The sequence below is a fragment of the Antechinus flavipes genome, chromosome 2 (genome assembly GCF_016432865.1).
Source record: "Antechinus flavipes isolate AdamAnt ecotype Samford, QLD, Australia chromosome 2, AdamAnt_v2, whole genome shotgun sequence".
NCBI classification, from domain to species: domain Eukaryota; kingdom Metazoa; phylum Chordata; class Mammalia; order Dasyuromorphia; family Dasyuridae; genus Antechinus; species Antechinus flavipes.
In genome coordinates, this window is record NC_067399.1 from 510,631,856 (window position 1) to 510,646,166 (window position 14,311).

General features: G+C 31.8%; 1 protein-coding gene across 3 annotated transcripts in view; it reads left to right on the forward strand.

Moving 5' to 3' along the window:
• CAMSAP1 (calmodulin regulated spectrin associated protein 1) overlaps positions 1–11,829 on the forward strand; it is a 65,937-nt gene extending 54,108 nt beyond the window's left edge. For all 3 annotated transcript variants that reach the window (XM_051980353.1, XM_051980351.1, XM_051980352.1), the window contains exons 11-19: positions 267–358; positions 1,118–1,202; positions 1,442–3,896; positions 4,638–4,774; positions 5,253–5,461; positions 5,618–5,720; positions 6,107–6,222; positions 6,889–7,007; positions 9,711–11,829. In XM_051980353.1, coding sequence (XP_051836313.1) covers positions 267–358; positions 1,118–1,202; positions 1,442–3,896; positions 4,638–4,774; positions 5,253–5,461; positions 5,618–5,720; positions 6,107–6,222; positions 6,889–7,007; positions 9,711–10,013 — 3,619 coding nt within the window. In that variant the 3' untranslated portion in view covers positions 10,014–11,829. The remainder of the gene's footprint in view (positions 1–266; positions 359–1,117; positions 1,203–1,441; positions 3,897–4,637; positions 4,775–5,252; positions 5,462–5,617; positions 5,721–6,106; positions 6,223–6,888; positions 7,008–9,710) is intronic.
• Positions 11,830–14,311: the final 2,482 nt, after the last annotated feature.

The window sequence follows — 14,311 nt, forward strand, 5'->3', positions numbered from 1 at the left end:
TTTATTTTGAAAATTTTTGTCTTTTTATTGTTTGAAGTTCTTTTGAACTATTTTGAGTTATTTGAACTATATTTGAGTTATTTTTTTAAACTTGATTAGACTGAAAACCACTTGAGAATAGGGGTCCATGCCTTACTCATATTTGTTTTCCACTTAGTGACAAACACAAGAATTGATATTTCTTGCCATCATTTTCTTCATCTGCTCTTTTAATTTTAAAATAAAAGCAAACAGTAGTGATTATTCTCTCTTTTTTTCCCATTTAGTGGGAAAGGGAGTCCTGCGTTTAGCCCATCTCATCCTTTATTGCCATTGAGACAGAAACAGCAGAAAACAATACAGGGGGAGGACAACCAGGGTAAACTTTGTTTTTTCATCTTTTTCTTCTCATGTATAGTTTTGCTTTGATGTTCTCCATTATGATTAAATTGGACTCACTTTTTGTTGATATATTTTTAGGAAGTACAAATTGTTTACAATCATTATTGATTTTTATAGATGTTTATTACTTTGGTATAAGATTAGCAACTCTTAAAGATGTAAATAGCAAATATCTGACATGGTAGTATTTGGGCAGTTTTCATAAAGTATGATCTCTTAAAGATTAATATTTATATGCTGTGCTAAATAAAGGATTTCTGGGTGTACATATTGCTTAATAATTTTAAGGACTAATTAAAACTTTCATGGGAGGAAGTATGATATAATGGAAAAACTGGAGTCATTATTTTTGGAATCTCTTGTCTTGGTTCTGCCACTAGATTCCTCCATGGCTTTGGACAAACAAATTAATTGTTTTAATATTTTAACTTTTTTGTCTTGGTTTCTTTACCTATTAAAATAAAGGCTGGACTAGGCAGTCTTTCAGCTTATCTTGAGTTTGAAATTTCTGAGAATGTAAATGTATCACAAATTACTGCAGTATTTGAAGCCCATTCTATATGTCTTTTCTTTCTGTGATTTAAAAAAAGGTAAAGCATATTATGTTGTTACAGGTCATTTTTCTTGCTCTGTTGAATTAGATTTATGTTGCCATGTTATGAAGAATTGATAATTTCATTTCAGACATTTCAAATTATGAAACTGTTTAACATTGTACCTTTTTCCCAAATTGTAGATCAACGTCATCGTTCTAATTCATTAACTCGAGTTGATGGACAGCCACGTAGTGCTGTCATTGCATGGCCAGAAAAAAGGCCCAGGTAAATATTTTATCATATAAACTTAAAAAAAAATGTACATAGTTTCTCTTTTGAGAAGGCTTTAAAAATTCCACTTTGACTTGAATTAACTTGAGTTATATCTGTAGACTACTTTCACTTTATGGAAAGCCTAAAATATCCTGTATTCAAAATGAATATTTTAGTCATTTGATTTTCTAAATTGTTATCTGTACACCAAAGCATATTAAAATTTGATTTTTTTTCCTTTCTTATTTTAGGCCTCTATCTCAGCCAACACCATTTGCTCTTCATCATGCTACAAGTAGTGATGTGGATCCTGGTTCTGGTGATAGTATTAGCTTGGCTCGATCAATTAGCAAAGATAGTTTAGCATCCAATATTGTTAACCTTACCCCCCAAAATCAACCTCATACCACATCTATTAAAACTAATGGAAAAAGCTTGCTAAGTAATGTTGATATTGAAGATGAAGATGAAGAACTTGTTGCAATAATTAGAGCAGATGAAATTCCAAGCTGTGGTGATTTAGAATTACAAAGTACATCTTCCAGGGCCTCAAGTTTAATGGCAAGTTCTCGATCTCCTAAAAGACAAGTGGAATCTCTAGAAAGTAAATCTGATAGTTTTTTCTTAGAGCCCTTAATGCCTGCAGTACTTAAACCAGCAAAAGAAAAACAGATTATTAATAAAGAAGATGAATGTGGAGAAGGGAAGCAAAGGAGTTTTTTGTCTAAAAGACTTAGTGAAGGACATCAGCTGTTGGGACGGAAGAAAGTTAATACCAATCATGTTGATCATGATTTGAATAGGACTTTTACTCCAATTCCTAGTTCAGAATTTCCTACAGCTATAGATACTGCTACTACTGATTCAGTAGGATTGGGGCTTCTATCAACAGAAGTTTCATTAGAAACATGCATGTCACTGGCTAGTGGTGGTTTAGATCAATTATCTCAGGAAAAATCTGCTGAAGGCTTTTTTCTTCATGTTTCTAAGGCTGATGAAGATATAGAAGGTAGAATAAATGATAGTAGTGCAAAAATTGCAGATTCACATGGTCTAGAAACAACATGGACTATAATTAGGCAGGATTCTGATTCAGATATCCTAGATCTAGAGGAAGCTGAGCAAGATTTAATTGGAGAGGGCCCCCCTTTAGTCATTACTAAATATGTTGGTGAAGAAGAATCTGCAAAATTACAAGAAGACATGAAGGTGAAGGAGCATGAAGATAAAGATGATGCAAGTGGACGTTCAAGTCCATGCTTAAGCACCATCTCTCAAGCTAGCAGTGTATCTATGGCTAGTGGAAGTGTTAGGATGACTAGTTTTGCAGAACGAAAACTCCAGAGACTTAATAGCTATGAGGCAAAGTCTAGTACAAGTAGTTCCCAGAAAACCACACCTGATGCATCAGAGAGCTGTCCAGCACCACTAACTACTTGGAAGCAAAAGAGAGAGCAGAGTCCTAACAGGCAAAACAAAGATCATGCTAATTTGTTGGCTTCTGAACTGGTTCAGCTGCATATGCAGTTAGAGGAAAAACGCAGAGCAATAGAAGCACAAAAGAAAAAAATGGAGGCATTGTCTGCAAGGCAGCGACTCAAGTTAGGCAAAGCAGCCTTCCTTCATGTAGTTAAAAAGGGAAAGACTGACATTGTTCCACAACCACTTAAACCAGAACACTTTTCAAAAGAATATTCTCACCACAATGGAGAAGAGTTGGATGATGGAATTTCTAAAACTCAAGATTTTCTTGTAAAAGAAGAAGATAAAGAAGATCTCCTTAGTGATTCTCAAGAAATGTCAAAAGTAAAAATTCAGGAAAATGTAGCTTTTGTTCAGCATAAAACAAAAGACACTGCTGCTCTACATGAATTAGAGAAAAATAAGATGCTTTCTGCTGCTCTTTTAGAAGATAATGTTGGGGAAGTTGTAGATATAAATGAATGTGATGTTTCCATTGAAAAGCTAAATGAAACCATTAGTACACTTCAACAAGCTATTTTAAAGATTTCTCAACAGCAAGAACAACTTCTTATGAAATCTCCTACAGTACCAACACCAAGTACTAGAAATAATTCCCAGGACCAGAAGGTAAAGCCATCAATTCATTTTGTTGAGCCCCTCTCTCCAACTGGAATGAATAGTCATCGTAAGCCCCCTCGTCTTGGTCAAGGACGTAGTCCTCGCTCAGCACGACCAGCTGAGCTGAAAGTTGCTAAAGATAAACAGCAAAATTCTTCACGTATTAAAACTCCAACACCAAGTGTAGAAACTGTGCCTCACTTAAGACCTTTTCCTCCTAATAATCATCCCAGAACACCCACAGAAACATATTTGGAAAGTGCCACAAATCATGGAAATGATTCTCAAGAAAAGTTTTTCTTTGATAGTTACAGGCTTCATGATGAGAGTAACCAGAGGACATTTGTTTTGTCTGCTTCCAAAGATGCGAACATTATTTCCGAACAAATGAACAAAGAAGTTTTGAATAATAGTGTAAAAGAAACAGGGCTAACTTCTTCAGATGTCTCAGGAAAAGAAAATGTTCCTGTAGAAGAACCACTAAGGAGTAAGGGTAGTCTCATTGAAGTAGACCTCTCAGACCTGAAAGCACCAGATGAAGAAGGAGAAATGGAAATCCATGATAGCTCTTTAGATTTAATTAGTGAATGTGATCAAAAGCCTGGTGTAGGCTTTTTCTTTAAGGTAGGCACATGATAATATTTTTGCATATTGGTGATGAATAATCTTTTTATCATTTAATGTTTAACCATGAATTTTCTTTGTTGTTCTTCAGAGAAGTCTGTACTAATAGGGTGCTTGTATTTGAAGAATATAGGTGGCTATGGAAATATTTTTAAATCCAATTATTCTCATATTTTTATATTTTTGAAAATGAAAAAAAAATAGAAGTTGGTGAGAGAGTAGGGAATTTCTCCTTATATTTGTAAAATCTCCATTTACATGATGTTTTGAAAATGATTGAGATAATGTAAACTTAATTCTTAGTTTTGTTAAAAGAAAAACATAAATAAAGCATGTTAGAATAATGTTACATCATTATTGAATAAATACAATTTTGGGCTGTAATTTGCTTCTGGGTTAAATCATCAGGTTACCTTGGAAAGTATAACTCAGAAAATTTTGATGATATCTTATTATTGAAACTTAACCAATTTCAGTGACTCACTTGAATTTAAAAACTCAGCTTCTGAATCATGTATAGTGAATGACAGCCTTTTAAACCCCATCGTTTTCATGTCTACTATCAATGTATTTTTTTCCTTCTCTTTGAAGATGAACAGAGTTTTTGGATTAATCAGTACATTTTTCTAGATGCATGTCCAAGTCATTTTCTTTTTTTTCCCTGATGAGTTTAAATATGACTTTTCTTATTTAAATGTTTTATTTCAAATGTTATATCTAATATTAAGTTAAACTTTGCAGGATGAACAAAAAGCTGAAGATGAATTAGCCAAGAAACGAGCTGCTTTCCTTTTAAAACAGCAGCGGAAAGCTGAAGAAGCTCGTGTACGGAAGCAGCAGTTGGAAGCTGAAGTTGAATTGAAAAGAGATGAAGCTCGGTGAGGCATATTTACTTTTGGTCTTTAGTGACAAGATAGATGTGTGTGAAGCATTGTACCATAATATAAAATAACAGAACTAAAGTTATGGCATGGTAATTTTTGGGAGAGGAAAATCTTTTGTTTTCTTAGCTCTATTATTTCTGATGTTTTGGTGTCAGAAAAACAAGTTAGCTACTAAAAAGAGATTGTTTGCTAGTTTATCCCTTCTGAGGTGGAATGGAAGGAAGTAGGAAGAAACAAAAACAATAACAGTTATTTATTAAGTCACATAGTAGGCCCTCAATAAATTCTTGTTTTTATTAAATTTCACTATGAGAAACTTTTATGTTGTGTGAAATAAAGCTTTGTAGTCAGACTTAAGGAAATTGTGAATTTTTTCTAGAAGTCTTTTAAGGACTTTGGTAAGATTCATGTGGGTTTTCTTACTCATCTCTAGCAAATAATTATTTTTGGAAATTGACTTTTTAAATTCTAGACGGAAAGCTGAAGAGGACCGGATAAGAAAAGAAGAGGAAAAAGCTCGACGAGAACTTATTAAACAGGAATATTTGAGGAGAAAACAACAGCAGATTTTAGAAGAACAAGGACTTGGTAAACCAAAATCAAAACCGAAAAAACCACGGCCAAAATCTGTTCATCGGGAAGAGTCATATAGTGATTCAGGAACCAAATGTTCTTCAACCCGTAAGCAGATTTTGCTGTGTAATTTATAATTGTGGGTAGATATATGCAGATGATTACACCTATACAGTATTTATTCACAGATCTTGTAAAGTTACAGATATTTTCGTATAATTTTAAAACTGTTTTATTCTTTTTTTTTCCTCCCTAATTAAATAGCTGATAATTTAAGTAGTGCCCAGTCTGGCTCCAGCCTGTCTTTGGCATCAGCAGCAACAACAGAACCTGAAAGTGTTCATTCTGGTGGCACGCCTTCCCAACGGTAAGAAGGAATTCAGACTACCTCTATGACAATTTATCACTTACTATATACTAGTTTATATTACTCTTTTTCATTTAAGTTTTATCTCAACAAGATTGAGAATACATTGAACTCAAGGATTCTGTCATATAGTTCTCCTTATCTCCTGATCTGACAGTACAATTAACATAGTAAATACTTACTGAGTGCTATGATACTATGTCTTTGAGTTATGTTCAGTAACTCATATGTGATTAATAAGAAAAATAATTAAAAGAGATTTTTAATTTAAATAATGAAGCCTGTAACATCTTAATGAATGAATTGATGTGAAAAGTAACAAAGACTAAAAGGAATGTGAAATTTTTCTTGAAATTTTTCATCTCTTTTTCTTCTTCATTTTTCAGAGTTGAATCCCTGGAATCTTTGCCAATATTAAGCAGAAATCCTAGCAGGAATACAGAAAGAGATTGGGAAAATGCTTCTACAGCATCTTCAATTGCATCTGTGGCAGAATATACAGGTAAAAGCTCAGAATATTTTTAAAATAAATTTCATTAAAGTTTTAATTTATTTTGGACTGCTGATAGCAATTTCAAGTAAATTAAATTTGTCATTTCAGACTCATTGATTGAAAATGATATGATGGTATATATATAAAATTGTTCTTTAACCAGATAAAGTTTTTAAAATGAGTTTCCTAAACCCTGTTCTCTTTCTAATACCTTTTTCATCCCCTATTCTCTTTCCTTATACAGATAATAAAGATGTGAGCTTGTGCTACAATTTTTGTACTTGACTTTCATCTACTTGATTCAAAAATATTTTTGTGACTTACTATTTAATTGTTAATTGTTATAAATAATTATGTGTTAATAGCATATTTTTTTTATCACATCTGTTTTATGACCATTTTTTTTTTGTTTTATTTCATGAGCGTATTTTGTTTCCGGATCTATTATATAATTGACTGTTGTTACTGCTTTAAAAACATTTATGACTTAATTTTAAAAACTTATTTTTAATAGCTGCTGTTCTTGTTTTATACTTGGTTCCCAAATGAAATAATAACTATCTCAACTCTACCCAAAGTTTAATTCTAAGAACTATAGTTTTAAATTTTTTCTCTTGTTGACTTATCTTGCAGTATTTGTTTTTATGTATTTTTTGTTTTGTTATATTTTTCTAGGTCCCAAGCTCTTTAAGGAGCCTAGTAGCAAGTCAAATAAACCAATTATTCATAATGCTATATCCCATTGCTGTCTGGCTGGAAAAGTAAATGAACCACACAAAAATTCAATACTAGAGGCAAGTATTTGTAGCATCATTATTGAGTTTCATATAGTTAAGGGAATGAATAGAAAGTGCTTATCTTTTTTCAATGAGAGTTCTCCCAAATTTCTAAAAATAACTGATATTTATATAGATCTTTTTACTTTAAGTGCTTTATATACATTACATTTAGAACTCACAACAATACTTTGAAGTGTAATTAATTACTATGAGGCATATCAAGCCTGTTTTACAGCTAAAAAGTAGTGTTGAAGTGTGACTTGCTGACAATCATATGTAGCTAGTGTTAGAGGCAGGTTTTGAATCCATATTTATATGACCCCAAATTTAGCACTCTGTCCATTATTTTATGTTACATACCAACCTTTTAAATAAAGAACATAAAAAAATGGAATTTTTTTTTGCAATTAAGCTCAATTAAGCAAAGCATTCTTTTTTTCATTTAAGTTTTATCTCCTCAACAAAGTTGTGAAAATAACTACACTCAAGGATTCCACCACACAGTTAGTTCTCCATAACCTTTGACAGTACTATTAACATAGTAGTAACTTGTTGAGGAGATAAAACTTAAATGAAAAAGAGTAATATAAAGTAATACATAGTAAGTGATAAATTGTGTCCAAAGTAAAGAGATAAGTGTGGGTCATAAATGATCTGAAAGACTTAATGGAAAAGATAGAATTTGAGTTAGAACTTGAACGATTTAGACCAGTGGTTCTCAAACTTTTGTTTTCAGTATCTTTATCCTATTAAAAATTATTGAGGATCTCTCCAAAGAGTTTTTGTTTATCTGGATTATATTTATAGACATTTACTATATTGGAAATAAAAACTATTTTTGAATTTGTAGACCCTCTAAAAGGGTTTCAGAGATCCCCAGAATTCTCTAGACTATGCTTTGAGAACCACTGATTAGACAAACAAAGGTGTAATTGGGGAAAACGAGCAAAACTATAAAGCTGGGATATTTAAGGGATAGTGAAGAGAATTGGATTGAAGCCAGAGTATACAGGCTGGAGAGTAGTGGGAAGTAAAGGTTATATTGGTAAGCTGGGGATGATAATGGAGGAGTTTGAATGCCAAAAGGAATCTGGACTAGAGATGGAAGAGATCTTAAGGATTTTCTATCCTGCATTTTTTAGATGAGAAAATTTAAAGTGACTAAATTTAGAAAATTTAGAGTGATTACATGAATTTCTTGGTCACAGTGGCAGAATAAGTAAAGGACATGATAAAAATTTTATTTTAGCAAAAGATAAATTTCTCTAGGCAGGGAAGGGAGGAGAGAAGAGCCTTTTTCAATAATATAGCAGGAGCAGTAATTAGGACTTGAATGAAGTCATTAGCATTCAGAATTTGGAAGAAAGACTTGTCAGAGAATTTGTGAAAAATGAGTTCTAAATTTTGAGCTAAGGGAAATGGTATTGCCATTGAAGATGATAAAAATTTGGGGCAAGAAATTGGCTCTTCAGGAAAGACTCATGTCCGTTTTTGGACAAGCGTTCTCAATGAGGAAAGGTACTAATAAGGGGGAAAAGCATGGAAATCGATGGTTGTTTCATATCTTCATGCTTTTAGTATTCAGTTTCTAAATACTTGGCACATGTTTTTCAGGAGACTTAAACTTTATTAAAAGAAATTTCTGGTTGTCTTCTAATTCAATTTAAAAATTCATCATGAAAAGACAAATACTTTTGTTTTTATATAATAATTTGCTGTGATAAAAATTAAAAACAGATTTTTAATTAATTAATAATTAATTTAATTTTTAATTAAAAATTAAAAAATTTAAATAGTCATTCCTTTTGTGATGGAAGTAAGTCTTGGTAAAGTATGATTAACCTATTTGAATGTCTTTATGATTTAAACTTGGTCTGTCTTAGCACTGTGTTTACTTGGAGAAAGTTACATTGCAAATGATGAGATTTCTTTCTCTCCTTTGATTTCTCTCCTTGATAGTAACTATGTTACTGCATAATTCCTAGATTAATTTTTCTTTTAAAATTTTCAATAGTATTTTATTTTTTCAAATACATATAAAGATAGTTTTAAATGTTAGTTTTTGTAAGACTTTTGTGTTATAAATTTTTCTTTGTCCTTTCCTTACCTCTCACCTCCCCAAGACAACAAGCAATCTGATATAGGTTAAATATGCATAGTTCTTTTAAATGTATTGCCATATTTGTCATGTTCTTGAAGTCAAACCGTAAGAAAGAAAAGAAAAACAGACCAAAAAAAATATTAAGCTTTGATCCACATTCAGTCTCCATAGCGCTCTCTCTGGGTAAGGATGGCATTTTCTTTTTCAAGTCTCTTGGAATTGCCTTGAATCACTGCCTTTGTTGAGAAGAGCCAAGTCCATCACAGTTGATCACTAGATTTATTTTTTCTGTGCCTCTCTTCAAGATGGTGGATATTGTTTAACTTAAGCTTTGTAAATTCCCAGATTGTGAAAGTACTGTAAATTATAGGTTTGAAATCTCAGCAACCCTAGTAATTAATTTTTTATCAAATAAGATTCATAAATAATTGGCATGCATTTTTAAACTATTTAATCTTGTTCCATTGTCACTTAAAAATAATGATTTGCTTATACATAACCTTTTTTCATCTCTTGTACTTTAACTCCTTTGTGAACCTAGCTAATTCTGTTTCTTTCTATATTTGCTAATAAATCCTGTTGTAAGTTGTTATTTTTGCTGCTTCCTTCCAATTTAGGAATTGGAGAAGTGTGATGCCAACCACTACATTATACTGTTTCGTGATGCTGGATGCCAGTTTAGGGCACTTTATTGCTACTACCCCGATACTGAAGAAATCTACAAGTTAACAGGCACTGGGCCAAAGAGCATCACTAAGAAAATGATTGACAAGCTTTATAAATATAGCTCAGACAGAAAACAGTTTAATTTGATTCCAGCCAAAACCATGTCTGTCAGTGTGGATGCTCTTACCATTCATAACCATTTGTGGCAACCCAAGCGGCCAACAGTGCCAAAGAAGACTCAGACTCGTAAATGACATTGATTTGGGGGACAAATATCTGAGGGGATTGTGCTGAAAGAAGAATATTTACTACTTTTCTTCAATTTGGGTACGAAATGTGCAAAACCATAAAACTTTTTAAAGAGGCTTCTAAAAACAATCAGTCTTCTTCCCCCTCAAAACACACCACACACACTCACACTCTCTCTCTCTCTCTCTCTCTCTCTCTCGTTAAAAAGAATGAAGGAACAATGCCAGTGTTTTTTTTAATGACTCAAATCTGCTGTTATATTTAATGCTAACTACTGAAGCTTTCAAATGAGGGACTGTGCATGTAGCAAGATCTTTAACCAGTGAATTTCCTTTTACTTGAAGTTCTCTATTGGTACAAATTGGAAGTGATTTAATTTGCTTTTCTTGCCTTCCCCTCTTCTGCTATACAGTGGAAGAACTGAGAATTGATTTTGGGTCATGAACTTCTGAATGTGTACAGAAAAAAAATTCTTATTTGAGGACTTTATTTTTCTTTTGAGGAATTGTATGATGTATGATTGTATCTACTGCCAACATTTTATCCCGGTTTTCAGATTTATGGACAAAAAAACTTCCAATTTATGTGGCTCAAAAAAAAATTACTGACAATATTAGTTAACAAAAAGCCCTTGAAAGATTGCAAAATCTGTCTAAAATAACATTTATAGATTTGGAGATGACTATTTCCAGATCACAATCATGAGAACACAAAAAAACCATAGGTGCTATAAATTAGTACTTGCTTAGTAGACAAGGTGAATGAAAACCATTATTATGGATGAGGGTTTGGGTAGTGTTCAAATGATTTGTTTATTAACATGTTTTGGCAAAAGTAGAATATTTTTACTCTAAGCACGTTCCTCATTTAAGATGGTGCACTTAAGATCTAAAGTCCTTTTACTGTTTTTATTGTAATGACATGTAATGATATTTGCTTTGTTCTGTCTTTATTCTGAAAGAGCAGCATACTCTGAATAGAGTATGCGCAATTTTTTTTACTAATATTAATTTAGAGTGATAAAATAATTTTGTTTTGTCTTATTTAAAAATTTTAAAGCAGAAAGTTGCTGTTGTTTCAAAAGTCTGGTTAAATGAAACGGCTTTGGATTCTTTTCATGTTGAAATATTATTAAATCTTTAGTTATGACCCTAAATATCTTTTAGTGTTTTTCCAGCAGATCAAATCATTTGGGGAGTAAACTTGTATTTTGATTTCCTTCTTTATGCACTTACAGTTCCCTCCAGCACTTGTGTTTTCATATGTACATCTAGAGCTTTGTAGTTGAAGCCTATTTAATCCTTAACTGGTTGCTATGGCATCTTGATTTGACACTATTGCCTGAAGGCATTTGTTAGGTTTGCACATGTTTACTTGGAAGTGTTACTTGGATATATGTATATATCTGTCTTGTACTGAAGAGGGCACTATAGAACAGTAGAAAGAAAAAACTTCTAAAATACACAAGTATAATTATTACATAAACCTAAAGACAAAGGTAAGTTGTATAAAGGAGAAAATACGGTACAAAATAAAACACTAGAACTGCAGATTTTATTGCAGTCTTCTCAGCCCCTTGAAGAAAAAGATTGTAGTTTGTTGCATTGTTGTATATATTGTGTTTAGGGATAGCCAGTTTCTTGTACTGTAAATAAATAACTAAAGACTTTATGATTTCTAAAGTGCTAAGTATTAAAGTTATGAGTGAATTTTTCTGTTACCATGCTTTTTGTTCTTCTGCTTTATTTCTCACTGTATGTTTGATATATTATCATATTTATTTTAAGAAAGCACTAAAATATAATAAAAATGATTAAATAATTTGCTTTATTTTAATTTCATTTGTGTGTGAGATTAAGATTCATTTTGGTGAGAACTCATAAACCTTCATGCTTTAAAGATGTACTGTATTCCATAGTCACATTTAATGAAAGGCTACTATTGGGTACTGGAGTGCATTTGTTGGAGCAGTGCTTATTTCTTTTTTAGCTGCTAGTTATGGTTCAAATATATAACAACTTGGCATAAATGCATCAGACAAATACATAGCAACTGGACATATTGTATCAGAAAGCATAAACTTGTTTTCAGTAAATGAAATTTGATTATTTTAAAAGACTCATTGAAGAAATCCTGTCACAAATACTGGAGGCATTGCTTTCTTTTAGTCTTTTACATTTTTTTTATTAACCTTTCCTCCATTTATCTATAATATAACATTAATTATGACCTTTATAATTTCCGATCTTTTATAATTTATATTTCACTTTCTAACTTTTAATAGTATTTGGCTATAACCTGACTTTCAAATTTCTAAACCTTTTAGCTGGCATTTACTTTTAATATACATGAAAATAGGATTAATTTTATTAGAAAATTGGAATATGTATTTCATTTTTTTATGTGAGATTTGAATCCCTTGTAGTGTCAGCAGCCATAAAGTTAACATTCAGCTTACAAAATGGTAGTAATGCCCCATTTATTCTCCAAAATTGTTTTAGCATATAATTTATAAGTTGTGTTATTTTCCTAAGTATATTCCTTATTACATAGTAGGAAACCTGTTCCTTTTCAGTCACTTTGAAAATAACTATAATAAGTCAGTTATGCTATTTCTTAAGATTGCCTTCATGGGTATATCATGTGGCTTCAATATATTGTGCAGATATTTTGTGAGGGGTCCTCCTGGCTCAAAAATTTTAAATTCTGATTTAGGTGCTATCTATTCTAAGAGGACTAGGTGGGGCTATTATGTGAAAACTCTTAATGCATTACAAATGTTGAATTATTTTTAATTGTTTATCTAGCTTTTCTTGAGTTTATCATAGCACACCTGTTCTTTTATTCTGTATGTGTGTAAGACATTACACTGATAAATACTTTGGAAGCTGACTCTTATAAATATTTTTTTCTTTGTCTCAAGGCAAATACATCTAGCCTACATTGGAAATCTTTAAATAATCTAAAGGTTCTTTTTAGATCAGTTAAGCTTTTTCTGGAAATTGTCATTATTTGGAGCAATATGAAAAAATACTTCCCCTTAGTTTAAGTAAAAGTAAGAATCTAATATAAAATCTCTTGTCCTTTACCTTTATTTTGTACCTTGGGATTTCATAAAATTGCACAACAATTTTCTTCATAAGGACTTCAAGGGAAAATAAATAGAAATGTTGCTTGTAAATTTTGAAAAAATAGGAATGTACATCTTTAAAGCTATTTGATTTCACTTTTTCATTTTGTTTATTTTTTTTTAGATCAACTAAAGACCTTAACAGTGGTGTCTCTATCTCTTCTGTTATTTATGTGGTTAAATATATCAGCTATCTTATCTTTTAAAATGAAATATATCTCATATATTCCACATTTCATAAGATACTTTATAAGATATTATTGTGGTAATTTGTTTAGGATAAGTTTCTCATTCAGAATTCAAGAATCCAAACTTTTTTGAGCTCTTCCCATGTAAAAGCATTGTGTTGGATGGTCAAAGAGAAAAAGAGATAAATTAGACATTGTTTCAAATGTGTAACCTCATGAAAAAAGGTAAGATATATACAGCTCAATCTATATTGCAAGCACATATTTATCTCTGATACACAATTAAACAGAAGTATATAAAATTGCAAAGTGCTTTGAGAGTTGAAAGTTTTTTTTTTTTTTTTGGCATCAGGAACTGTTTTGAGAAGTTCGAGTGACATTTGTTCTGGTCTTGAAAGATGGGAAGAATTTCAACAGAATAGATGGGGGGGGTGAGGTGGTGGAAACGACTTGAGCTTAGGTAAATACATGATCAAAGACATAGAAATGACAAAAATATAGGCAAATATCAGGAAAGAGCAGTCTAGTTAGGCTGCGTGGTATGTGAAAGGAGATAGTGGAAAATTGGGTGGGTGCTAGATTGTAGAGGGGCTTAGAAATTTAGACTTAATTTATTAGGTAATGGTGTGACATAAGATTTTGAATGTTACAATCACACCTAGATATTCCTCAGATTGGTTGTATTACATAGAATAGATTTGAAGTGGAATGACTTAAAATGTTATTGCCCTACTCTAGGGTAGATGTGATTATAATGGTGATGGGAAAGTGAAAGGCAAGTTTCTGAAACTATTTGGGAAAATGACATGGTATCCTGCATCTAAAGACTGTGAAATGGGAGAGTGGGGTGGTGCTTGTGATAGAATTATGATGTATGTACTTTAGTAGGTACTAGTAAGAAGGGGGGGAAAAAAAACCGAACAGTTGTAGTTTCAGGTTTATTTTGTAATCATGAAAAGTAAGTTAGTTTTCAGTTGTAGTTCAA